At 34.8% G+C, this 25,646-nt stretch overlaps 4 protein-coding genes across 4 annotated transcripts; 2 read left to right on the forward strand and 2 right to left on the reverse strand.

Annotated features, from left to right (window-relative positions):
- Window positions 1–15,558: 15,558 nt before the first annotated feature.
- LOC135120466 (cyclin-dependent kinase 7-like) lies at window positions 15,559–17,196 on the forward strand. Its single transcript, XM_064044768.1, has 10 exons — window positions 15,559–15,582; window positions 15,652–15,792; window positions 15,851–16,036; window positions 16,130–16,248; window positions 16,309–16,396; window positions 16,450–16,548; window positions 16,612–16,682; window positions 16,750–16,834; window positions 16,892–17,084; window positions 17,146–17,196. The coding sequence occupies exons 3-6, from the start codon at window positions 16,010–16,012 to the stop codon at window positions 16,543–16,545; spliced, it is 330 nt and encodes a 109-aa protein (XP_063900838.1). The 5' UTR covers window positions 15,559–15,582; window positions 15,652–15,792; window positions 15,851–16,009; the 3' UTR covers window positions 16,546–16,548; window positions 16,612–16,682; window positions 16,750–16,834; window positions 16,892–17,084; window positions 17,146–17,196.
- A 1,564-nt stretch (window positions 17,197–18,760) lies between these two features.
- Window positions 18,761–20,011, forward strand: LOC135120462 (copper chaperone for superoxide dismutase-like). The gene is made up of 9 exons (XM_064044765.1): window positions 18,761–18,825; window positions 18,890–18,959; window positions 19,014–19,128; window positions 19,193–19,212; window positions 19,273–19,380; window positions 19,439–19,496; window positions 19,557–19,695; window positions 19,745–19,859; window positions 19,911–20,011. Exons 1-9 carry the CDS (start codon window positions 18,808–18,810, stop codon window positions 20,009–20,011), a joined length of 744 nt encoding a protein of 247 aa, XP_063900835.1. The 5' UTR covers window positions 18,761–18,807.
- LOC135120452 (uncharacterized) lies at window positions 19,882–21,383 on the reverse strand. Its single transcript, XM_064044759.1, has 8 exons — window positions 21,228–21,383; window positions 20,999–21,029; window positions 20,893–20,946; window positions 20,551–20,838; window positions 20,442–20,496; window positions 20,347–20,387; window positions 20,189–20,287; window positions 19,882–20,135 (listed from the first exon to the last, which is right to left on the reverse strand). Exons 4-8 carry the CDS (start codon window positions 20,623–20,625, stop codon window positions 20,043–20,045), a joined length of 363 nt encoding a protein of 120 aa, XP_063900829.1. The 5' UTR covers window positions 20,626–20,838; window positions 20,893–20,946; window positions 20,999–21,029; window positions 21,228–21,383; the 3' UTR covers window positions 19,882–20,042.
- Window positions 21,384–23,899: 2,516 nt separating this feature from the next.
- On the reverse strand, window positions 23,900–25,629 carry LOC135120465 (uncharacterized). Its single transcript, XM_064044767.1, has 11 exons — window positions 25,588–25,629; window positions 25,475–25,541; window positions 25,374–25,416; window positions 25,237–25,315; window positions 25,127–25,185; window positions 24,950–25,070; window positions 24,860–24,896; window positions 24,594–24,699; window positions 24,313–24,417; window positions 24,162–24,242; window positions 23,900–23,937 (listed from the first exon to the last, which is right to left on the reverse strand). Exons 1-10 carry the CDS (start codon window positions 25,607–25,609, stop codon window positions 24,165–24,167), a joined length of 717 nt encoding a protein of 238 aa, XP_063900837.1. The 5' UTR covers window positions 25,610–25,629; the 3' UTR covers window positions 23,900–23,937; window positions 24,162–24,164.
- Window positions 25,630–25,646: the final 17 nt, after the last annotated feature.

Raw genomic sequence — 25,646 nt, forward strand, 5'->3', positions numbered from 1 at the left:
AGTCTTAAATCGATGAAATTTTGTTATTAGCGCTTAGAGAGTGTCGCGTGGACGGTCATAGGAGGGTGCCCTCTCCTATGACTTGAAAATAAGCTCGCTCGCCAGCAGGCAGTTTGGGTGTTTAGCTACTTGGTTATAAAGGGCAATGGCATTAAGTTTAAAGACAGTGTGCAATAGGCCCAGCTAGAGATCCAGGTGGAGGACCTTATTCGTAGAGACTTCGGCGCATTTGTCATCACGCGCAGCAACTTGCTTTGTCGCATTGGGGGAGTGTATCAGGAAATATACGCAAACAACCTACCTTTTTTTTTTAAAAAAATCTTAAATTTAATCTAAACAAATATACAAAAATGGAAGTGATTTTTAACCTTTTTAAAGGTATATAAACGGCTTGTTACCTATAATTAAATAACTCCCATTATTTTTTTTTCTTTTTCGTTGTCAGTGTTATTAGATGCGAGACGCTATCGCTGTTAAGTAGCCCAAGTAGCAGACGCGTATGTCAATATTGGCAGAATGCAGGGCACCTATAAACGTCATTTGTTCGAAGAGAAAGCTCACTCTTGCTGCACGGTAACGTGTCAAAGTGCCTTAGCCACTCCTTGACCTTCACTACCACGTAGGACACGTGCGACAGTCACGTCTTTTTGTGCGGAGATCTTAACTGCAAGCGCCACCCTTCATGAAACAACCAACCCGAGAATGCCAACGGTCACATCCTTGAGGCCTATGCTAATGAGCACGGACTGGGCATTCTAGGCCCCCTGCAACCAACACAGTTGGCGACAACAGGCGCAATGAAATGTACTAGATATCGCCATACTAAAAGATACACGTCTCACAATGACAGTTGAATCGCTCTACGAGCTGTCCTCCGATCACCTTCCTGTTATTCTCGAATTAGAAGAGAAGGAGGACACACCGAAGACTATCACCCGCTTTTTTACCAACTGGGATAATATTATGAGTTTTTAGAAACTACTTTCCCGCCGTGTTCGTCTCCTACCGTTTACACCGCTCTGTTAGATGATGCTGTCGTCTTATTCGAAAGCGTACTAAACATTTCTCGCACTACTGCCGCGACAACTCGTGAAGAAACTTACCGCCCCGATCGCTTGCCTGACGAACTTAAAGCGCTTATCTGCCAAGGTCGACATCTTATCAGAGTCGGTCATATTGGCGCAGAGTGCTCGAAGATAAACTTGCGCTTAATCGACTGCACAGGTGCATAAGGAAGAAACTAATGGTTCATTTTAACAATAAATGGTAGGGCAAGCCGCACCGTATATCCTAATCAGGCAACAGCAGCCACCCCTCCTCCTTCTGGAATTTTGTTTAAAAGATAAAATTACGGGGGCTTATATTACTACCGCCTCTTGGCTAAGGTGATATAGTGATCGAGAGTGATAAAGACAAACTACACTTTTCACTAATCTCCTTGCTACCCAAATCGTGCCAGCTGCGCACTTACCTGCCAAATGATGCGCGTTCCCTCAGCTTAGTTCACCCCTTCCCGGTGTCCACGAACCACTTGACCTAATTAATGTTAAGCGACTGTCGAAGCGCTACCCAAACGAAAAGCGCAGGCCCCAGTGACATCAAATGAGATGCTGAAGAAATTGCCATTAACAGGGATGCATTACCTGTACCTTCTAGTAAAAGTTGGGATGGTTATTGGCGCCTTTCCGTTCCGATAGGAGACGGCGATCGTTATGATACTGTCAAAAACACTTCAACCGGAATCAGCAACTAGCGAGTACCAATACGTCAGTCTCCTGTCAGCGATCAGCAAAGAGGGCGTTCACGATAGGAATGCCTTGCCAGAGCTTCAGTTTGGATTTCGGCAAGGGCACTCGACCACCCAGAAGCTCCTCCGCTTAGCTGAATGAACCACTCGCGCTTACAACTTTAAGAAGCCAACAGGCGCTATCTTCCTCGACGTTGAAAAGCATTTGAACAAGTTAGGCGTGAAGGTCTGCTGCACAAATTGCGCTCGTTATCCGTTCCTTATAGCCTTTACAACATGCTGAAGCCATATCTGAATGACCGCGTCTTCATCGTGTGCGTGGAAGATACGCAGTCGACTCTGCGATCTCTGACAGCAGGGGGTTTCAGGGTGCCCTTCTTTCGCACCTTTGATTAGCAATTTATATGTGCGACCTGCTCTTGCCATGAAATCTACACACACAAATATTCCTCTACGCCGATTATACGGCCATTTTTCACTCTTCATCGCAGTCTCCCACCTTACTATGCAAGCAGCTACAGTGCTATCTTGACGCCCTTACTGGCTGGTGCCGTAATTGGAAAGTTTCTATAAATGCGATGAAGAGCAAAGACGCTTTTAGTTGCTAAGAAACGCATCCCCTTGTTGGCGTGAAGATTCCAAAGCGCAATACTTAGGGGTCATCATTGACAACAAACTTTCCTGGTAGCCTCCCGTGGACTATCTAGTGCCGAAAGTTAAGGCAGCAAAACTAAGAGGCTTTATCCTTTATTATGAGGCAAGAGCAAACATTTTCTGCGAAACAAACGGCAATAGTGTATGTCTTACATCCAGCCAATAATAACATACGGGTCTGCTGACCTGAACCTACAACTCCACTGCAATAGCGTCTGCATTTCAAGTGCGACAGAACAAATAGTTGCGCGTGATGACCTGGGCTCTGTGGTTTGTGTGAAATGAAGCTCTTAACCGGGGCCTTCAGCTGAACCCTTTAGATGTCGTCTGCCAACGTAATGGCAATGCCCTTTACGAGAGGCTAGTCAGGTACACTGAATCATCTGCTAACGAGTGAACTTATATACTAGCCGTGGGAAGGGCACGTTATCGCCGCCTACGGGACACGCGTTAGCGCTAGTTTTTGTGTGTTATTGTCAAGAAAACAATTGCATTTCAGAACACTTTTTAATCTAATATGACGAGGTGGAGCATGGGAAACCCATGATGAAATCTTGGGCGGAACATGCTAATTATATTGTATACTACTGTTCATCTGAATTAGTAGTTTCGAATGAAAACCATGGCGGCAAGAACTACATAATGTGATGATGGATAGCATTACTGCTTAATCCGTAGCTACCTGTAAGTCACAGAAAGTTTAGGTAATTAACTGGACCTTGTGATTGATTGGCACTAGAAAACCGCACATATTCGAATGTCGGGTTATATATATAGTACCGCTAGCTAATACCTACAAGTTAGCACACAGATCCGAACGGCCAGAGACCATCCGAATGTGTACGTTGCCAATACAAGCGCACCCGAAAGCCACACTTGCAGCTCCGGAAAGGTCATAGGTACTAGTTTTCATCACTCGTTGACCAGTTCTTGCTTCCATGGTTTTCATTTGGACCTTACGAACTCTACTACGAGTAGCGTACAAGTCAACTTAGCATGATCGCACCAAGGGATACACATGATCTCTGTAGGCGCATTAGATTTAAAACTGCTTTTAGAGGCAATGGAAGTACCCATTGGGAAATATAAGTTAATCAGTCTAAAACTGAACACAGTAAAGCCAAACCTCTAATAAAACGAGTCTAGTTAGGAACACAATCTTTTGTGCGGTCCAAATCTGAGTGGTCTTCTAGAATAGTGCTATTTACTTGTACTAAATATATGCCGGCCGTCCCATCTTGTCGATTGATAGCTACTTCTTATAATAAGTCTGCTATCACTCCTGATAGAGAGCTCGAGTATTCGAAGTTTTTTGACTCAATTGAGCACCAGGAGCTATCATTATAAATAAATATATAAATATTTTCTCAATTCTTGTTTATTCTTTATAGTAAAGCGCGTCATGCGTCTCTTTTTATCTCTTTTTATAAGTTATTGGTTCTGGTTTTTACCTTCTTGTTTTTTAAATTTCTTTCGTAGTTAAATTGACTATTTCTTTTTTTTTTTTCTTTTTTATAAATTATTATTGCATTTGGAATAAACTGTACTTAGTTGCCTATTGTGCACATTAATTAATTTTTTATTATATTTTTACGTTTGTCATTCTGGCAGACGTTATTACCTTAATAGAACCTTTCTTTTTTAAGTCTATCATAAAATGACAATTTATGTTAAAAGATATTAACATAATATCATTACCTTTATAATTTTTGACGCCTATTAAAGAAGTTAATGAATTTTTTAAAATTTTACTCCGCAAGCCCATGTGAACAAGGTAAAATTTCGTTGCTGCCACTAAATTCCAAAGAATATGCCCTTCACTAAAACCTTTTTTGCGTAAATAAACAATCCTGCAAAAAGCCCAAAACTTGCTTTATATCTTGAACTCATTTGAAGTGTCGTATGCAGGCTGATAATGCAATGTATATGGCTTCTGCTGAGGATAGTGACGTGATCTTATTCCTCTTAAAATCCCAAAATGTGTGACACTTACTTTTTTTTACAATTACACCCGCTGTCCTGCTTTTTTATATAGTATTGGGAGACAAAACTCGCATTAGTGTAAATTTCTACTTTCAGGTAGGATTGCCTCTCCTCTTGGAGCTAGAAGTTTTCATTTTATTAAGATTTTTAAGTATTTGTTTAGCGACTGTCCGTTTCAAAAGCTGAAAACTTAGAAGGCTGAGATAACATGTTAACGCCAAGTTAACATCAGGTCGCATGTCATTATTAAGTACTTAAAAGACCCATAACTTCGTTAAACGGATATTTATAAGTTATATATCCAGTTTTATAAAATCATTTATCTCTCATAGTGGCTATTTCCTAGCTCTTTTCTTGTTCTAAATCGTATGCATGAAACAAGTTCTTTAAAGTTCCTGCCTAAAGTTTATATAACTGTTGTTCTCAAATACTTAAAACCTGGAATGTTGCTTTCTAATTCTCTATAACCAAAACCTATTTAGGCAATGATTGCTGTGATTTTATCTGCATCGTTACTTAGTGTTCTCAAATCATCTACGTGAAACGCGATTATACACCAAAAATTTTTCTCTATTAAAAAAAAAAAGAACGCAAGATTGTACTATAAAATTGTTTAAAACTTTACATATTTTTTGTAATTATTTTTATAAATGAACATAACATACTGTTTAAACGCTTACTATCTTCGCGGGTTAGGTCATATATATATCAAGTATTGTTATCGTTTAAGCAATTAAGCTCCTTCCTTAAGAAATTGACCCCTCAAATTTTATAAGAGTTTCACTTGCACTCTTGGATAGGTAGGGAGTCAATTCGTGTTTGTTAACTCTTTAAATAAAGCACGTGTTTGTACCACGTTGTACAACATACAAGCGTCTCTATACTACATGCACCACGTGCCCAATTTACAAAAGTAAGTTAGAAAGGTGACTATAAATTTCTTTTTAATATAAAAGACGTTCTTGGCTTAAGAGGGTTTGGTATTAGACAGTATTTAATTATACAGGTATAAAAGTAACAAGTTATGAATACTGACATAATTATGACGGAGGTAGTAATTTAAACTGTAATCCCTCTTCTAAGTGGTCACTATAAACTTATATTAATTACACTTTTTAGTACAAATAGTATAAGTCAAAAAAATTTATAGATCATTAAAAAAAGCTTTGTTTGACACGATACCTTAAAAGGGTTTCCTGCCTTCTTTAGGTGGGCGTTCTCCTTAAGAAGCGTGGCGAGAAATCTAACAAAGTAGTGATTTATTTTTAAAGAATATTCACCAATTTCCTTGTTATCCTTCTTTGTGCACTTTATATAGGTAATAGAATTTCTCTTTGGTATTGTTTATAACTTTTTAGTTAATATCTATCATAGAACAATTTTTTACGTAAAATTATTAACTTTATTTCTTCCAAATTAAAGTACTAATATAAATTTCCTTGGACACAATGAATTTTTGCAGCCCTCGTGTCTTTTATTTGTGGTCCGTTTCGTTTTACGTATTTATAACTTTTTAACACAGTACATATAGTAAGTGAAACTATATTGAAGTAAGCACTAAAAAATTGTAAATATTGAAATTGAATAATTCTGGTAAAAATTTGCTTCTAAGTGCGCTCTAGTTTAAAAGGTTTTATTAAGAATATAAGAATAAATTAAATCAGTGCGTTTTTTTTAAACCATGAAAATTCATTATGAAATCATCTGTTGAAATTTTTGCGCGCGAATAACTGCACTTAAAAAATCATTAACAACGTTTTTTTCTTACTCTTTATCTCACAGGTGTACTGCATAGTAAAAGTTAGTAAAAAAAAAAGATTTGATTACTTCATTAATTCATTATTTTGTAATTAAGGAGCTACAGTTAAATCGTATAACTATACCAGATAGAGCATACAAATAGCAGCTTAAAAAAGTAAAAAAACAATACACAACCAAGTTTATAGAAAAATAACTTAGGATAATATGTTAATGCAAAACAAGCTGCATTCGATTCGGTTTCCATATATATTATGAGCTGAAAATTTTGTAACATCTTTTTGCTATTGCTATTTAAGCTTCTGCTCGCATAGCCTCTCGAGTTGACTGTAGCGCTTATAACAAAATTGATATAAGAGAGGTAGCAAACTTGTTGAACTATTCTGCAACTGCACTCAAAAGACAAAAACAAAAGAGATTGACCGTGTAGGTCGTTCGTATATAGTATAGAAATAATTGACTGCATATAGTAATATGCGTATACTTGATTTTCCACTTGCGCTCTAGCTGGACAGTATATTAATGTAAAAAGTAATAACTTAAACTTAGGCATATACAAAAGAGAGGTGTCAGTAATAATTGGGCTATTTTTCAAGACTGAAGTAATTAAGTGTTTAGCTATTTGCCCAATAGCTAATAAATTCCAATGTTTACATGAAAACGAATATTACAGCGATGCCAAAAACCTTTTTTTTTAACTGTAGCACTTAGGAAAAAGATGATGGCTACAAACCTTTTGCGTTCTAGCAACCTATAAAGGCGCAAGCCTACCACCATCGTTATTGGGCCCTTAGGTGGTAGTATTTGATTTAAGGGTGTTCTGCGTCGCCAACAGGTTTATATAATTAATAAAAAATTGAAGTGTCCTTATGTATAAGGCTAACCTACATAAATAATTTTTAATTGTTCATAAACTAGTTCCAGAAAGCTTTAAGCCTACAAAATAAACTCTAAGGGAATTAAAAAACACAAGTTTAATAGGCTTTGTTTGAAGCTCCTTGTACGGGTTAGTACCTATGACTTTCTTGCTAATTCTTTGTATTTGAAGGGAATATAATTTTCTTTTACATCAATCAATGATACATCTATTTACAAGGTTATATTTACCCTTTTCTAATGCGATAGACTAGACTTTATTTAGCTCAAGTTTCCTCTTTTCAGTAAAAAAGATAAACAAAAGTTACTGCCGCGCTTTAAAATAATGTCCTCTAAAAATTTTACGAATTCTATTGTAAACAAATAGAACTTAAAGTTTAAAGGCTGACGAAATAAGAGATATAAATGTAATTTATTTTAAAAATTATTTTAAAACCAAAAAGCTTTAGGTATAGCAAACCCGTTTCCTCCTATATAATGTGCTAACTACTGAAAGTTTTGCCATAACTAATGAAAACTTTAGCACACTACCTACTCAATATCATCAGTATCCATCTGGGCCACGAAAAACAAGAAAAACAAAAATATTGAAGCACTAAATAATAATTTCGTAAAACAAAAGAAATTCTACACTAACTACACTAATAAGCGACTATAGGATAGAAAATACTAAATTTAATAAAAAATTAGGACGGGAAGAACAACTCAATCACATTTATTTATTTATTGAAGACCATAATGTATCTATAGAAGAAATTCATGATATTATCCCAACGTACGATACAATGCAAAAATGAACACATTTAACAGCTAAACAACTCTTATGTTCAGAAATTTTTTAACGAAAACATATAACTACCCCTCACGTAAAACCTATACACTAAACCGCAAACGGTCAATCATCCTCCTATCTATATTGGAGTAAAAAGGTTTAAATGACCAGGAGAACATAAATCACTGATGTTACTCAGAAATGTATAAACAAGCAACTAACCAAGAAAAGGACATAGAATTATTTAAAATGTAACAATTAATCCACTGTCTATCTTACATAAATAGATTTTTTGATCAGAATAGAATTTGAAATGGAAATAAGCCACTACCTGGTGTTTACCCTGAATAATAAGATTACGAAGCTAGGCTAAGGACAAATGGTTTCAATATCAACAAAGCTTTAACTATAAAAAGGTATTTTCACCGGACGCCCACTGGGGTTATAACTTTAATAGAAATTATGCCAATTCGAGTTGCTTTTATAACCACAGTATTTTTTGCACACAAACTACTAATACCTATATATGTTCGAAACCCACTCTATGAACTGTAATTATTAATAAGAGTAGTACAAATTTTACTGTACACTCCTTTTCCAATTTAATAAATTCTTTTCAGCTAACGTATAGGGCAGTTCAAGATTTACGTTGGTCACGTATTATAAACTACCTAATTTTAAACAGAAAAAACTTATGGAAAACAACTGTAACAAAACTCAAATACCGCTAGAAATTAATTTAACTGGGAACCCGCGGATCACGCTTTTACGCGACTGTACCAATGTGAGGATATCACTGCTTTTGCTGTGCAAGCAGAGGGCAGAACGCTGCATGCGACGAGTATAAAACAAAGAGCGGTTGCCCGAAGCTAAAAGCCATTATTACGTCGGCTAGTTGTTAGGATGTTGCAAAAATATTTTTATATTATAGAAAAAAATATATATATTTAATTTTAACTAATGCCTGCCAGCATAATATGTATTCTGTTTTCGTTAAATTGCGGCTGTGAATAGGTTTAGGGTAAAGGGATCCGGTAGCCTTTTTATAAAGATTAACCAGAAGACTACTAATTAACAAAAACGGGTACATCAGGAGCCGGTTTGCTTACTGCTTTATTTAAAGCAATATTTTAATATATGATAATGATAAGAATTTAAATAAATGCAATAATAATAAAACTGAAGAGTTGAGAATGGCGTCCTCGGGGTACAAACGCTATAAATGAGGCTTTTAACCTGTTTAACTAAATAATACCACTTAACAACCAATTTAGTAGATGTTCCTATCAATATAATGGATTTCAAAAAGGAGAAACCATAATAGAATTATCAGAGAAGCTTTTTAGTCCACAAGTTAAAAAATACCTCTTTTTGATTGGAAGATTTTTTTAAATGCATCTCTCAGTTTACAAAACTACTTAATTGTGAATTGGTCTCTTTTCATGTTTTGGAACCAATTTTAAAAAGTTTATTTTGATCAAAATAAAAGAGTGTACACTTTAATTATGTAATACCTCCTTAGCAGTATGGCTGCAATAACCTTGCAACGACACTACGATCCCTTCACTTTAAAGTAAAGGGGTCCTCCATTACTTGGCATTATAAAAGCCTTTAATAACAGATAATACCGCGTTTTTTTTTTAACTCTATCATTTTAGCTATTCATCGGCTATGATTAAACTCTTTGAAAGCTTTTAAAAGTAAAAGATTCAGATTTAATTAATCGATTACAAATAGGGTACCACAAGGCTTTTGTTGCTTTCAATACTTTTTTTTTTTAATATAACAGACCTTTCAGGCACCAAAGATACAAGTATAGCGCTTATTGCGTATGTGTCTCTAACTCCTCTTCATTGCTTTGAACTAGCCAAAAAGCTTCTAAGTGGTACGAAAAGTAACAATTAAAATTAACGAAAAAAAGACTAAGTACCTCTTTTCTCTGCGACAAGAAATGCCTAATAAATTTTTGTTCCAACTTTTTGTGAGCTTTCCTAGTATTCTGCGGCCAAAATTTGTAGTAACCATGGACAAAAAATAGACCAGACCAAACATAGATTACTTGCTATAGAACACGAAAAAAATGATTGTAGCACTATACTCTTGCCTAACTAGAAAGAAAAAACTTTCTTTAAAAAATGAGTTGACATAAGAAGGGCTATCTTAACCTATGCTTCTCCGGTATGGAATCACTCTACAAAGCTTATTGAGCGAGACAGTATAAAATTATTTACGGATGTCCATAATTCCCAGGGGTATATTACAAATGCTTAAATTTAGAGGAAAATTAAAGATGAAACCGTTTATTAAAAGTACATTAAGGCTTGCCTGAAATTCACTTTTCAGAGGATGGGTGAACATTCTAGCCCATGGTAACATCATTAAATTATCAAATATTTGACAACACCAAGTATTTTAGTCCGAAACAAGCTCTTGTTAGTAAAGTAGTGATATTAGTATTAATTACAATTTAAAACTCGATCAGAATGGGTAACTAAAGATGAAGCTGCTAAAACATTTAATATATAGGCTGCGTATGGTCAAGGAGATAAATAATAAATAATTATTCATTAACTATCTACTTAACTATCAATAATCAGACATACCTTAGGACTAACCAACCAACAGCCAAAATACCTTCTTACAACCACTACTTCGCGGAAAACCTTTGCTTTGTTTTAAAGCACAAGCTTTTAAATATGGCAAGCATATATGTAAAGCCTTTTTTATAAGTGAGAACCATTATCATTACTAAAATATTTTATTAAATTTCTTACCACTTCGGAAGCGGATATCCACCCTTAGGGTGCAGGAAATCATTTATCAAGGTTATCTTGATTACCTACGCATCGGGTTACACAAAACTATATTGATAACTCTTTTAGGTGCGCCATAGTTTTTTTTTAAGCATTATTTTACTCGCGACTTAAACATTGGTGCCCTACCCCAATTTTTATAAAGGTATGACTTTCAGAGTATTATAAAAAGATTTTTGCTCACCTACTTTCATTAAATAATAAAAAGTGCTATAAATAATACGTTGGAGTTCTTTTGTGATAAATCACGTGTTCATGTACGTGGAATATTATTCCAGCCCCGTTATATCTCGGTTGTTGCTTTAACCTTAATAATATTATCTGGGGTAGTAAATTCATTCAGTTCTACTCCTAACTCTTCCAAATCGTTTTGCGTGCTGTGGTCTAACCCTGTTTTATGCAGTAAAAAATTTTACAACTCGGTCCTTACCTATGTCCTTTTCATAACTTTTTTTATATATTCTTTATTTTCAGGTCTGAATGACTCTTTCCGTCATTCCTTCCGCTTGCAGTAGTGGGTAGTTATTAAATATACAGTTATTACATCCCTCTGAAAATTTTGTTAAAATTTTACTCATGAACTTCGCTTCTTTCGGTCCGTTATTATATTTGACAGATACATATATCGCATTCTTGCGTTACTTTGTCGATGAGGTCAGGTTTCGCGCGTGCCTCTAATATCTTCATTAACGTTTTAGAACCCACATAAAAAAGTTTTTCTATGAATTTATAATGCCATATAAATTCAGCTTACTTAAAGTATATAATTTTTCTATATTAAAATGCAACGGACTTGCTTTCGTATTTAATTTATCAGTGTAACCATTTACTAACCTTAATTAAACATCTGCAAGTACATTGTCATCATCCGGTATGTATCTGAACTGAGTTTCATTACTTTTTGTACCCTACGTACACACTTCCTTCTAATAGTTTTGAAATTAGACTCAAATAAATAATTCTAGAAGACCTTTGAGTCGATTTTATAATAAGCCTGATTATTAAGTTTTCATTGTCTTTTGCAGTACTTTATTTTTCTTTCAAGATAATCGCTTCATCTTCTTGATCAATTTAAGAGTATCTGCATCGTTTTCTTTTCTTTACACATACTGCGTATAATATTCACACAAATATGATTAAAAAAGGTTAAAACAGCCAGTAAAGATAAACCGTTAATCCCGAAGGAACGGAGTAAATTTAACAAGATTTTACTATAAAAAGTAATTTATAAGTAAATTTAATTAAAAAAAAACAATGAATTTGATTAATTGTGACACTAATTTATATTGTTTTTTCGACTCCCTTTTTTTAATATAAATGCCAGGGTGCTCCAACAATAATATCAGGGGCAATCATGATACTCTTTCTGGATACATACGGGCGCTTACTAGCCCCCAAACAAGAGTTGCTGGAGTTGTTGCTAAGTGAAAAAATTGATGCACAATCGACGAGACGCACCACCCCCCAAACCTGTGCGACTATGTAGCCTATCGCCAAGGCCATCTCGATGCATACGGAGGCGTAACTGTCTTGGTTTAGCAAAGCATTCAATATCATCCAATATCTTTTTAACAGCTCTGCAGAGAGTCGAGGCAATGTCTCTCTCTGCATGATCTACAGGAGGCTCATTTCAAAATATAAACAATTGTAGGGGTGATAAAATCGAGGTCAGCTCGGAGTGCCAACGGCGTTCCATGTGAGAAGCAAAAACTACAGAAACTTATTGCCCTAATGTCCTAGACATAATTCTCAACTCCGAAACACATCTGAGGGGAGGTAATCAATTTAGAGTACCTAACTATTTTGTTTACAGGTGCGCCAGGAAAGACACTGGAGGAGGGGACGAAGCTGTTCCAGTCAAAAGAAATATTATTTACCATGCGCTCTACTTTTTCGACCTGGTAAGTTTAGAAGCTATGAGCGTGTATATAGAGCTCTGTCAGAAAGGAAAAGTCGAGATAATTGCTGCTTATAAACCACCTTATAAGGTTATGCATAAAGTTGAGGTTAAGATTTTTGCGGATTCCTCCAGCATCTTTATGCTGAAGATTTAAACTGTGGAAGCCCTATGTGGAATAGCAGGTGGGAGAACGCCAATAGGAAAGAGGTTTGCCAAAATAGCCAACAGAAAAGGTTTAATTGTTATTAGTCCAAAGGGCCCAATTCACTGCCCAGTCAAAGGGGCCTGTGTCGTTTTAGATATCACCATATCACAAAATATTTTACTTACCTGCCACCGTCAATAGGTTATTTGAACTCTCTTCTGATCATAACCCCACTCACAATAGAGGTAGGAGATAAGCTCGACCTCGAGTACTCGGGTTAAAAAGATAACTGGTTAGCCAACTATTTGGGATCACTTAGAAATAAGCATAGATGCCATGGCGCACACCTTTGAGAAAGCCCCTGATTTAGACACGGCGCTGGTGCAGACGGAAAGAGCTATTAAGGAGGCCTTCATTTAAAGAACGCAAAAACCAGTAATATGACCTTCCTATATGAACCCTTGTTTTCCAGGCGATAAAAAACAATAAACTTTACAACAAGATTAACACTCGAGTTAAAGTGGAATTAAAAGCTTGGTTTAACGAAGGCGGTCAGATTAAAATTAGGGTCTTCTGCGTTATTGAATAATCCTCTATGGAAATTAAAATGTGCCATTCGGTCTACTGAGACTAGGGATATAACAAGTTCATCCATGACGCTGGATGCTCAGCGGTGACCCTCTCCGAAATAGTAAAGGCATTTGCCGATTCAGTGGACACCCACTCAACTATAATATAGTCCGAGAATAATGAACTCCATTCCAAGCGCGTGTTCACCACAGTTACTGCTTACCTTTTAAGACCACGTATGTAACAAAGTTATGCTTACCACCAGTGAGGAACATATAACTATTATCCAACCCTTTAATAGTCAGAAAGCCTCGGGTCCCAACGAGATTTCTAATTTAATGCTTAAAACTTAACTCCGGGAACTATTTCTCTGATTTCGAAATTAATTAATTAAAAAATACTTACCACTGCCTACTTTCTTAAACGGTGGAAAATCAGCAGAAGTAATTTTTATACCTAAAACTAGGCCCTCTCGCTGTTTTATTAAAGATTGTCGCCCAATAAACTTGTTGCCCTTCCTAGGAAAAGTGGCACAAGCGGTTATCCTTTATAAGCTACAAGAATTTATGGATAGTATGTTCGTCATCTAACTTACAATTTGGTTTTCGAAAAAATCTCCACAGTTCACTAGATACACAGGCTTACGGGAAAAGCTACGAAAGCTTTTAACAATAGGGAAGTAACAAGTGGTCTTTTTAGATATTGAGAAGGCTTTTGATAAATGAGGCGAGATGGGTCTTGTCATCAAAATGATTACAGTTAGAATGATTATCGCCAGCTTCCTTTTTTACTTAACTGCGGTAGTACTTCATATTTATCAGATAGAACCTTTACTGCTAGATTAAGTTCGTTGAATTCCGCTATTAGAAAATTAAAAATGGGTATCCCATAAGGCTTCTTACTATTCCATTTACTTTTTTCTGTCTACATATCCGATATATACCACAATCGTCAAAAAATAAACTTAGCTCAGTACGCTGATGACATAGTCTCATTTTATAGTTCCGGATCTGCCTGACTGGTGTTTAAAAACATACAGTCTTATTTGACAGTACTTGAGGCATGTTTTTCAACATAGAGGTTATAAATTAACACGGCAAAAAGTAGCTTTATGATTATAACAAGAAGGGGGCTACTTCTTCCGATCCTTCCTCTCTCATTAAAGTAAACTGACATCCCTTGAAGAAAGAAGATTAACTACCTCGGAGTTATACATGACGACAAACTAAACTGGACTCCGCATCTTTCTTACTTCGTTTCTAAAACAGACAAGCTATAGCCGTTCTGTGCCCTTACTATGCAGGAAAAGCAAACTGTATTTATAAACAAGCTCCTGTTATTCAAATCGGTTATTCGCCCCGCTAATGATTTATGTCTTTATTGTCTAGGCCTACTCCTCAAGCAAACATATACACATCGACTACAATACCACAGAATCGCATTTTGAGAATGGTGGTGGTCGGCACTTGGTTTGTGCGCAACTGCCAAATACATAGAGAATGTAACGAACCTATTTAAAAACATCTATAAAATTTCCAGGAATTGGCTTACTAGCCAATGGTAACCACAACATACTTATTAGGCGGGCACTTGACAATGACTCTCTCGTTGGTACACCAAGTATCCGCGGTCAAACATTTCCTAGATCTATTAGAGGGGGAATATGACTAATTTTAGTTTATCTTCTTAACCTATTAATATATATATATATTTTTTTCTGATAAAATAATGTTATTAAAACTTAACTATTTTATTATATGTAAGATCGTTATTACTTTGCTATTAGGTCTTTATTAGTGTATACTGCTTAGCTAAAGCGAATCCGTTCTTCTTGTTGATGGCCCAATGGATCGGGAAGGAAGGTGTGGTTATAAATCACGCCTGTAGCAAGCCAGTGCTATAAATAAATAAAAACAAAAAATTAAGAGTGGCATAAAAAATAATGTAAATTGTTACGCTCATGCTTTAAATATATTTTATATTTACTTGTTTAAATTCGGCACTTGATGATTAAAAACTTACCTGATAGATTATTATCTGTAATAGCCACTATAGGAACCTAAAGTTTTGAAAAATTTTTAGGTGGCGTGGTAGGGTTTTTTTTTGAGCAGGTTATAGTCCCGAGTTGGTCGAATGCCCCTCCTAAAAGCTTTCTTGCCTATAGCAGGGTGCCCCTCCCCGTTATTTACTAGTACAAAAATTGTAAATGACTTATTTAAAATATTGCTTGTTGTATAGGTTTTACACCTAGAGGCCTACTAATTTATGTTTCTGCAGTTTAATAAAAGTAATAATTCATTGTTAAATCTAAAGTATAGAAAGTTAGGAAGGCTTAACGAAGGAGAATTTGGCATTATATATAAAGTAATTTTTTGTGATTTCTCTCTTACACTATTATTTATTTCTTTTAATTACTAATTATATATTTTTTAGGCAGTAAATGTTTTAAACAATAAAATATATGCCCTAAAAAAGCTTAAAAAAAAGAATAAAAAATCTCTGGCGGGTGTTGAAATTCATGTCTTGAGAGAAATAAAGTATACTTCTGAATTTCAACATCCTAATCTTATACAAGTCCACTTCTTGACCTTTTTAAAAGTTTAGTTTAAATAAAAGTATTTATTTGACTCAGCGATCGGACTGCTTCTTGCACCATAAAACTGTTTGCCTCGTTTTTGAGTTCTTTGACACAGACTTGGGAAAAATACTTCAAACTGTTGGAGGCCTATGCCAGTTTTCTGCTGAGTTAATTTTTTACCTCACTAAAAGCATATTGTTGGGCTTAGAGTATATGCACACCCGAGGGGTTATTCATCGGGTATTATACCACTTCTTTTGTTACAGCTTTCTCTTATAATGAGTGTTATAACTGTTGTACTAGTCCTTTGCACATAACCTTGTTTATAAATAGGACATCAAGCCCAATAACATACTTCTCAACGAAATAGGAGAGGTTAAGATCTGTGATTTTGGCATGTCAAGAATCTGTGACGAAAATGCTGGCGACATGACGTGCCAAGTGGTCTCACGGTATTCCAACACTTATCTTCCAGAGTTATTATTTGCTTAATTTTATCTCTTATTGGGTAGTTGTTATAGATCTCCCGAGCTTTTGTGTGGAATAAAGCATTATGGCTGCGAAATAGATATATGGGCTTTTGGCTGCCTTTTCGCAGAGGTATTAGAAACTAGCCCGGCTAAATATATATCGTCCAATTTACTTAAATATAGATTTTACTAGGAAAGCCCTTATTCAAAGGGGATTCTGACATAAACCAACTTTCAGAAATTTTTAGTATCACCGGCCCCCCATCTGAAGATCAGTGACCGGTTATTAAAAAAGACTTCTAGAAAGTTTTTAACTACAGCTTACCTTTGCTTTTATTTTAAAAGGACTTGAGTGGTTTGCTTGACTTAAAAGTTGTACGTGAAGTTTCTTTAACCAGACTTTCCGATGTTTTTCGGTTTTACTTTCTTATCTGTCAACAAAGCTTTTGAGCGACTGTTTTTTTCTTTTCTCTTCGATCATAGTCAATGTGTCAAGGATTATAAAATGTTGATGGTGATGGAGGGTTGCTTTGACCTTAACCCTCAGAGACGCCCTACCTCTTCCAGGGTATAATGTCTATCCTAAAAATGGTTTTTAATGCGATGCTCATTTCTTTAGCTTTAGCTCCTGCAGTATTGCTATTTTAAAGGCTTTTCAGAAACCTTAAAAGCTTCAAGGAGCGCTGTACTTTCACCTATTGAGCAGCAAATTCTTAACTACAAAAATTGGGAGCAGCAGAAACTTGCTTATCGTTTAGAACTTTCGGATCTTGTACGCCGTGCTCTTTCTACTCAACCCGAAAAAGTTGTTAACGCGAGTACTAAAGTTTTATTTATTTTAGAAGACGTTTAGGTAATAATTTTAAATATTTTTAACAGTTGAGTTGGGGAGAGGCGGAGTCTCAAAGCGTCTACGCTTTGATTAATAGTCTTATTTATGCCGCTAAGTTACCCTTCTATATCTTTTTTGTTTAAAATCTTTAATAAATCTCGCCATCTTTTTGTAAGGACTGCAGCTATGCTCTAAATTGTTAAACATGTCCTCTTCCTTCTATAATTTTGTTTTCTCGTGTTAAACTCTTTAGGAGGCTTTTACTAGCGTTTTCCTCCCTTTTACCCCTTTCAAGTTATTCGTAATTGTACGCAACCACCTTAACAAGTATTAGTTATAAATTCCTTTTTCCCTTTATTATCTTTCCATCTTTTTTAGTATGGTAAAAGTTCTCATACAAATTACATGGACAAGTCACCTTTTTTTTTTTAATTATTGTATTACTTGGTAAGGAGTTTAACTCAAGAAATAACTAATACTTAACTTCTGCACCTGCATAATAACTCTGGCACTATAAGGGACGAACTTACTTATAAAGCGTGGAGCTAATGCAGCCTGTAAGTGTAACCTATAAAATGGTTATACTTGATACTAATAAAAAAAAGTATTATTTACTTTCGTTTTGTTATGTGGTATATTTGTATACAGTCTTTAATAAGAAATATTGTGAACTAAACTCCATAAGCTTAGGTTGCGCCTTATACAATAATTATCTAAAAACCTAAAGTTTAATTATAAGTAAAATTTTTTATTCATATATTATACAGTTTAAAAAGATTTATTCCTTAAAGAAATAAATTTTTATATATAACTAAAAAAGCTTTGGAAAAAGAGTAAATTGTTAAAAAATATTTACTATTACATAGACTTCCCCAGTTTTGTGGGGTACTTGTTATAGGGAACCGCTTATTAAAAATATATTCAAGGTTTTGTAAGCCCATCTTTAAAATCTTTTGGAAAAGTTACCTAAAAAATTTTCCACAGCTCCTATGAGTGCCTAATAACCTACTTTTTATTCCATTTTGAAATAATGATAGTTGGAGGGTACGCAACGTTTAACAAGTAGGAGCAAGCTATGACAAGTTTTTGTAACAATTAATGGCTTTTTTACGGTGAGCCCCAGTGTAGACTTCTTTAAACAAGCCAAAGTCTCCTAAAACTGATATTTTCAATTAATTGCGCTTTACCTTCTGCAACTTTACAATGTGTCGAGTTACTGCAAGCTCCTATCTAAAAATATTGATATTTAAGTTACAACTTTAGAATTGGAGGAGTTTAAACAAACTAAAATCCTTTTAATATTAGCGCAAATGTGGCTACCAATACATAGCAAATTGTCAAGCATTAAGCAGCGAGATGGCCAACGAAGCTGACACCTAACTGTAACGAAACTAACCGGAGAAAAAGTGACTTAATAAAGTAAAACCAGAAGATAAATTATTAATAAAACAAATTAAATTGTTTTAAAAAAAACAACAAACCAGAAGGAGAGAACTAAAAACAAAAAGTGACACACGAACATGAGAATAAAGTCACCGAGAGGAAAGGCTTTATATTATACTTATAACGGAGTTGGGGGCCTAATAAGGCAGCAGATAAGTAAAACGGATTAGGTCGCCCCCTCTCAATGTATAAGATATGAACAGAGCTGCCATATGAGGTGCAATTCTTCACTAAAGTGCTGTTAAGCAAAGGAATACGTTTCAGGAATGACTTTAGAAAAAAATGTATGCTGGGCAAATGATATAAAATAACTTTAACGCTAACCTTTCTTCTGTATTTTATATTTAGGTGGAATTTGCTGTAAACATAAAGTGCCAAAAACAAGTTGACGCTTTAAAAAAAACTCTTAGTGAAATCAGTACCCTTTCTAACAGTTCACTTTAATAAATAATAATTTTCGATCTTTTTGTAGAAATAGAAGATGCTTCTATATCTAAGGAAAACAAGAGTTTGGTGGTAAAGTCTTCTCTGCCCTCTTCTCAAATTTTAGCGAAGATCAAAGGAGCTGGATTCGAGGCAGCAATCAAGTTTTCATTATTAAATCCAAATCGAGACAATTTTAGGAAGTGTAATCCTTTGTCTATAATTTAGGGGTGTTGGTCCAGCTACAGGTTCACTTGTCCAGAATTCTAATAAGCTACAGTATTAGAAACTCAAGTACATATATTAAGGCGAAAACATTAGTGCGGCTGTCTGTGTATTGAACAATGAAAGAATTAAGGGGATCATTCGATTTGTCCAGACTAGCTCTGAGTGTATCATTGAAGGAACCATCGAAGGTGCTTGATAATGCACTCTTGCTTAAATTTCTTACCTTTTAAAATGGCTGTTAACAAGGTCTTTCACCCGGTAAACATGGAATTAATATTCACGAACATGGAGATATCTCAAACAGGTTACATGAGATCTGGGTTATATTCGTAAAAAGTGACTAAACAATTTTTATTCATCAAAGTTGTCAAAACACTGGACAGCATTACAATCCCTTTAACGCTCCACACGGAGGCCCCATGGATCCCCCGAACGAGAGACACGTAGGCGACCTGGGCAATGTCGAAGCAGACAATCATGGGCGCGCGGTATTTGTTGTAGAGGTAATAACTCGATTATCTAAGTAACGAAAATAACTGGATACTGGGCCAGGATGGGATAATATCCGTGGAAGATATAATAGGAAGAGCAGTCGTTATTCACGCACAGGAAGATGATCTAGGACAAGGAAATAACCATCTTTCCAAAAAAACAGGCAATGCAGGAGGTATAACGGTACATCGGGTTTTTATTAATTTTTAAACATATAACTATAAAGAGGCGATTGTATGCGGAATCATCGCTCGCTCATCAGGACTTTTTCAAAATAAAAAGCAAATATGCGCATGCGACGGCACCACGTTGTGGGAGGAGTCATAGTGCTCTGGGCTCAAATATAATTTTATAAGTATCAGGCATTAAAGTAAGCTTCCTCCCTATCTAGTTGAGCTTGCCCCTCATAATCTAAAAACTCACATTCGTCAATGGCCGTATAGTTCATTCCCTAGACAAAGTTATATTTAGCGGTCGCCCACTTTTTGGGCTAAGTTGACGTACTTCAGTTTTCCCAGAGAGAAATTCATCTCTAAAAATACTTTCCAGTCTAGCCCGCTTAGACTTTTTAATCAACTCCTGTGCATCTTTAGAGTTAAATTCCTGTATAATTAAAATAAAAATAAAAATCTATAAGGGTGTGGCAAAAAGCAAGTTGAAGCCTCTAACTCGGACCCACTTTCGCAAGATGAGGGTTCGCTTTCTGGCTTGGTATGAAAAGTTAAGCTCACATTCATAGAATTTACTTATAAACAACTGATGGTTTCCAATAAAAAGGAGCTGAACGAGTCGACGTTCGATTCCTTATTTAACTAAAATTTTATAATTGTAACAGCGTAACAAACAATAGTAAAAGAGAAACTTGCCAGTAAATTTCTTTCGTCAACTGTGAGGTACTGACCCACATACTTTTCATATTTTCTGCTGTCCATTTCTTTCATGTTGTTATCCTGTAGGTAACCTGTATAAGAAACGTATTATGGTTAGCATTTCACCTTAATTTACAAATATCCCTTCTTTTTCAAGTTTCTGAAAATAAGTAAACCGTCTATTTTTAATCTTTTGCGACATTTCGTTTTTAGAAAGTGTTTTTCGTGAACATAACTGTTTAAATAAGAACACAACAAATTCATCTTTTTCGTAGCAACTGTCATCTGATTACATAAAAAGTTAAACAGGTACGCACTAACTTAAATATACAAAAAAACATGTATTCCACAACTGTTCAATTTCATTCCGAGTCAATGAGGATCCGTGCCTTTCTACTAGACAATGTAAACGACAGACTTTAAACGTATATATGGAAAAGAGTACCTAAAAAAGAAGCAGGTTTACCCTCAAAGAGCTGTTTATAAAATTACGGTTAGTCAAAGTGAAATCAAATAAGTCAAAATATATATAGAACACATAAATTATTTAAACAGAACGTGAAAATCAAGATTAAAGCAAAAAAGCTGTGTTTTTTTTAAGTTAATATTGCTGCTTCTTCTCTTAAAAAGTCAAATTGAAAATTACACTTTAGAAAGAGATGATAAAAAAAAACCTTTACAAGATCGGATGATTTTTCCTCCAACGATAAGTCTGCATCTTCAAGTTGTTGGTGCCTCGTCACCGTGTCTGGATTACGAGTTAAAAGTTCCTTACATATTGACTCTATAAGCTTGTCCTGGGAGACTCCCATATTAAAAACCACCTCGAGGTTACCTAACCGATCCATTTTTGTATCAAGCAATAAGAAATTTTAAACTTGAAACCAATCAACTCACATAAATGACTAGAAATTGCATGCAATGTATTTTTAATAAATTAGAAATACAAGTTATATTAATGCTTAAACCCGATCATTACATTTGGCGGGCACATCTTCCTTATTTTTACGGCTTGAAATCTTTGCAAACTATATTAGAGTAGGAAGCTCACTAACCCAGCTGAAACCGATCTGCTACCGAAATGACTTCCTTTTTTATATTTGAAGTCTATTTAACTTTAATGTTTATTACCTTATTAATAACCTAAATTTATGATGGCACTAGCAGCTAGTGGCTAAAAGCAGCGTTACTGAAATACCCCACGTAAGGACAAGTACAGAAATTTTATTTGAATTATATTTTAAATCACAATTAGACCTCTTTTAAAAAGGTAGAGTCCAAACCGAAGAGCGGAAAGCAAAGGATATTTTTCTATCTAATTTCAAAACTTGTCCTTCCCTTATCGTTTAATAATATAAGATCGTGCTTTATTTTACAATTCTTATGCGTTATAAGTAAACTATATTAAAAAAAATTACTAACACGCAATAGAAGGTTTAAGGGTTGAATATGCACTAGTTATAATGATAATACATGTTATTTCCTTTTTTTTTTCCATGCCAGAATTTAAATTAACTATAGTTTATAGTAGTTCGACAAAAATATCGTTTCAACTTGTTAGACCTTCCGCCACGCCCTCCTTAAAGGGCAGGCAATCATTTTAATAAGGCCCTCTATTTGTACTGACAAAACCTCACCTTTTTTGCTTTTTAAATATGCAGTAAATTTTCAAGGTGTATTTTCAACTGTCTCATAAACTTTTAAACGGCAATTTGTAAAAAGAAACGTTCATCATATTCACTTAATTAAAAGTTTATTTTACTAGGACAGTTTGTTATGGTCGAACTATGGGGGTGCGTTCATATATGTGCTTTTAAATTTTAAACTAACTTTATGTGCTCCCAATCAAAAAGTTTTTTGGTACTTGCCGGGTCTCCCTGTCTTATATCTTTTAAAAATTATTCGTAAATCGACGTTTTATTAACAAACATCTCATCTAAATGTATTTTAAGCTTTAGGCCTCGAATTTTCAAGATAAGAACGTTCATTTAATAACACCAACGTGTCTGCTATTAATATAAAAAAAAGAGCTGACTTTTAGTGTCTCTTGTCTACCTTCAATCAGACATGTGCTTGAGTATAGTATGCTTTTCTGTTGACACCGGGCTCTAATCTGATATATGGCAATTCAGTTAGTAGGCTTTGAATCTATGGAGAGAAAATGCTTTGCTTAAATTATACCATGGCTAAAATAAATTAAGTCGCAGTCGTAATTATATTCACTTATTTTAAAAGAAGAGCATGAAATAGAAAATTTATATAGCCGAGCAGAATGGAAACTTTGAAGCCGAGAATACACACCTTAGTGCCTTTCGGTATTGTTAACAGTTTTACTATCTTTAAACAGTTATTTATAAATCGGTGGTAAACCAAGAAATTGCAGTATCTTTTCCTTCCCCATAAGTTGCTCTGCTTAAACGCCCGCTTAACTCTACTTTACTGTTATCAAGTAATTAAGCAATCCAAGATAATATTTCGGTTAAGCGAACACCTTTTCAGGCATTCATCGGCTACTTACTTATAATATATAAAAAATAAAGACCATTTCGGATAACGCCAACCATTAAAGTATGGTGCTAAAGTAATATTTATGAGCGTATCTATTAACTACATAAATAGACGTTAATTGTGAGACATGACAATTAGAAAAGGAGAGAAAAACTTCTTAATAGGCGAAGTAAAAAGTACTACTTTTTTCATACATGTTCGATATGAACAGTATACGGCTCATAAAAGCTAGGGGTTTTTAAAATTTATTGTTGCTATACGTTAAACTCACTTTGTTTAGATGCCAAGTCAACTTTTTAACTTGTGACTTTTAGATTTTTATGCAAAGTTTAAAAGAAAAACGTAAGATTTAAATACTTTTATTAACTATCCGGCTTTAGTCATTATACGCCGAAGTAATAATACTTTTAAAATCTGTAGTGTACTTTTAGTAAAATCTAGAGATAATATAAAGTTTAAGGCGCAATAGTTTTTTTAAAATTCACACAATTAAAGTCACACAAGTTAAAAAGTTGGACTTGCTTGCACTAACGAATTGCAAACGGATCAGACAATAAGTTTAAAAACCCTAGCTTTTAAGCCTTATGCAACTAACTGTAGGGAAAACTCTGGAAGCTAAGAAAGGAAAAGTTTTATGTATAAAAGAATACATAAAGCTTCAATATTTTGCACTTTATTAACAGTTTAAACAATAAAATAAACGATTACTTGAAAATAAAAATTTCCAAGTAAATTAAGTAACGCAAAAACGAGTTAAGCGAAACTAAATAAAAATTATAACTGCATAACAAAGTCAACGCTACAATAGAAGGAAGCGAGAAAATAAAGCGTTCTCCGAGGTTAAAGGGTCTTTTAACAAACTCAGAGAAATCATATCTAGGTCAATTAGATAGCATATAAGAACCGAGTAACTTAAAGTGCTTCAATGCAAAAGCGCAGCTTTTATTTTAAGATTAGCAGTGCTCATAGGTATAAGCAGTAAACTACACAACCAAATAGTCGAGCTGGTGAAGCCTTTCCATTTATTAGATTGTATATATTAATTTAATACGCAAAGCAAATTCCCTAACAAAAGTTATAGTTCTTAGAGAATAGCAAACCCTTCATAGGGAAATAAGCTCGGGGGAGTCCCCCTCATGATCCGAGGAAAGGACGGAAAGTGCATGGCTTTTACTTAATGCCTCGATAATAAAAATAAAGGGAATTTTAATATTTATCAAAGTCATTTATAAATATGGCAAGAAGTAAAACCTCGTAAGAAACATTGCTTTCATTCAGTTTTCTAATTTTTGTTAAAGTGTTTCCCATTGAAATTAAGTTCTTCTCTAACTTGGAGTTCAGCTTTGAAAATATTTCCTGAAGTAAATTTATAAAAAATATTAATAAAACAATAACGTGCCTTCAACCATACCCATAAAAAGATTCCACTATTTTAATATATGTTAACATAGCCACGTTTATAATATATTTTCTAGTGTCAATAATGCTAACAGTCTGGATCCATACAATTAATAGAAGAGAAAATAGTTAACCTGCAAATTTTCAAAACTTTCAGCAAAATGCGAATCTTTTTGTTCTGCATTTAAAAAAGGAGTAGAGCTCACGACTTCAATAAAATGGTCATTGTTTTTATTAAATCTACTTATTGATTAAAAAAATAGAAAAATAGTATACTTTTACAGTGTGTTGCTTTATCTATTAGATATATGTTGTGGTTATGGTAACGAGTGAGCGCTATCTACCAAACTTAGGCTTTGTTAATACTACATAGGGGTTTGGTATTATGCAAAGAAAAAACCTACGACAAGCAGTCAGCTTAGGAGCATCCTCAGTGACTATAATAATAATAATAAAGTAATTGTAATTATAATAATAAGTGAAAGAGGACCCGACTCTAGTATGTAGTCTTTGTGCGCGGCGAGTGGATGAAGGGCAGTCGTAGGCGGCTGCGCACCCGTCATGCTTTTATCGTAGTGGTGGAGTAGTCTGTTATACATTCTTGTCCATTTCTAAGTGATGCACGAGTAGCTCATTATACTAAAGTTAGCAAACAATATAAAAATACCTTCTTTTCTTCCGAAGGAAGGGCGCTCCATTCTTCCATACACGAGTCACAAGTATTTTCTTTTAAAGGAATGAAATACAACGAATCTTCCTTGACCTTTAAGAAAGTACGGTTTAAGCTCCTTTGCCGCCACCAAGTAGAGTACAAAAGGAAGCCGGATTCAAAGAGACCGTTGTTTTGAGAATTGTCCTTGAGTTTAGTTGTGAATTCCACGAACATAAAGCAATAAAAATAACAGTACTGAGACCGTGTTGCTGGGTTTTATGCCGTCTTGCATGTGACTTAGAGTACTTAAAAATAAGTGAAAGTAAGAAAAGCAGTTTCAAGGAATTAGAAAAGGCAAGAGACAGCTGCTTGGTCTCCTCGAGAGAATGATTTGCTTCTAATATTCTACTGCTATTGGGTAAAAGTAGTTCTAAAAGAAAGTGAATGACTTACAACGGTATCAACAAAGAGGAGACCTGGCGGTTGAGTATCAGCCATAGAAACGAATGGCGGGCGGCGACCTTAAGAAGTTTAT

This window comes from Zophobas morio, unplaced genomic scaffold (genome assembly GCF_036711695.1).
Source record: "Zophobas morio isolate AGI-343-1 ecotype UQ-CSIRO unplaced genomic scaffold, CSIRO_AGI_Zmor_V1 ptg000381l, whole genome shotgun sequence".
NCBI lineage: Eukaryota > Metazoa > Arthropoda > Insecta > Coleoptera > Tenebrionidae > Zophobas > Zophobas morio.

Bases quoted from the DNA above. Each gene is read 5' to 3' on its own strand.
- LOC135120466 (XM_064044768.1), top strand. From the start codon at position 16,010: ATGCACACCCGAGGGGTTATTCATCGG. The intron at 16,037-16,129 runs GTATTATACCAC...GTTTATAAATAG, and splicing joins CCCGAGGGGTTATTCATCGG to GACATCAAGCCCAATAACAT. The intron at 16,249-16,308 runs GTATTCCAACAC...CTTATTGGGTAG, and splicing joins ACGTGCCAAGTGGTCTCACG to TTGTTATAGATCTCCCGAGC.
- LOC135120462 (XM_064044765.1), top strand. The intron at 19,129-19,192 runs GTTTTCATTATT...TCTATAATTTAG, and splicing joins GGATTCGAGGCAGCAATCAA to GGGTGTTGGTCCAGCTACAG. The intron at 19,381-19,438 runs GTGCTTGATAAT...GCTGTTAACAAG, and splicing joins CATTGAAGGAACCATCGAAG to GTCTTTCACCCGGTAAACAT.
- LOC135120452 (XM_064044759.1), bottom strand. From the start codon at position 20,625: ATGAAAGAAATGGACAGCAGAAAATATGAAAAGTATGTGGGTCAGTAC. The intron at 20,288-20,346 runs GCTTCAACTTGC...TTAATTATACAG, and splicing joins AAAGTGGGTCCGAGTTAGAG to GAATTTAACTCTAAAGATGC. The intron at 20,136-20,188 runs GTACGTCAACTT...AACTTTGTCTAG, and splicing joins TTCTCTCTGGGAAAACTGAA to GGAATGAACTATACGGCCAT.
- LOC135120465 (XM_064044767.1), bottom strand. From the start codon at position 25,609: ATGGCTGATACTCAACCGCCAG. The intron at 25,316-25,373 runs GTCTCAGTACTG...ACTAAACTCAAG, and splicing joins GCATAAAACCCAGCAACACG to GACAATTCTCAAAACAACGG. The intron at 24,243-24,312 runs GTTTTACTTCTT...TTTATTATCGAG, and splicing joins AAAGCAATGTTTCTTACGAG to GCATTAAGTAAAAGCCATGC.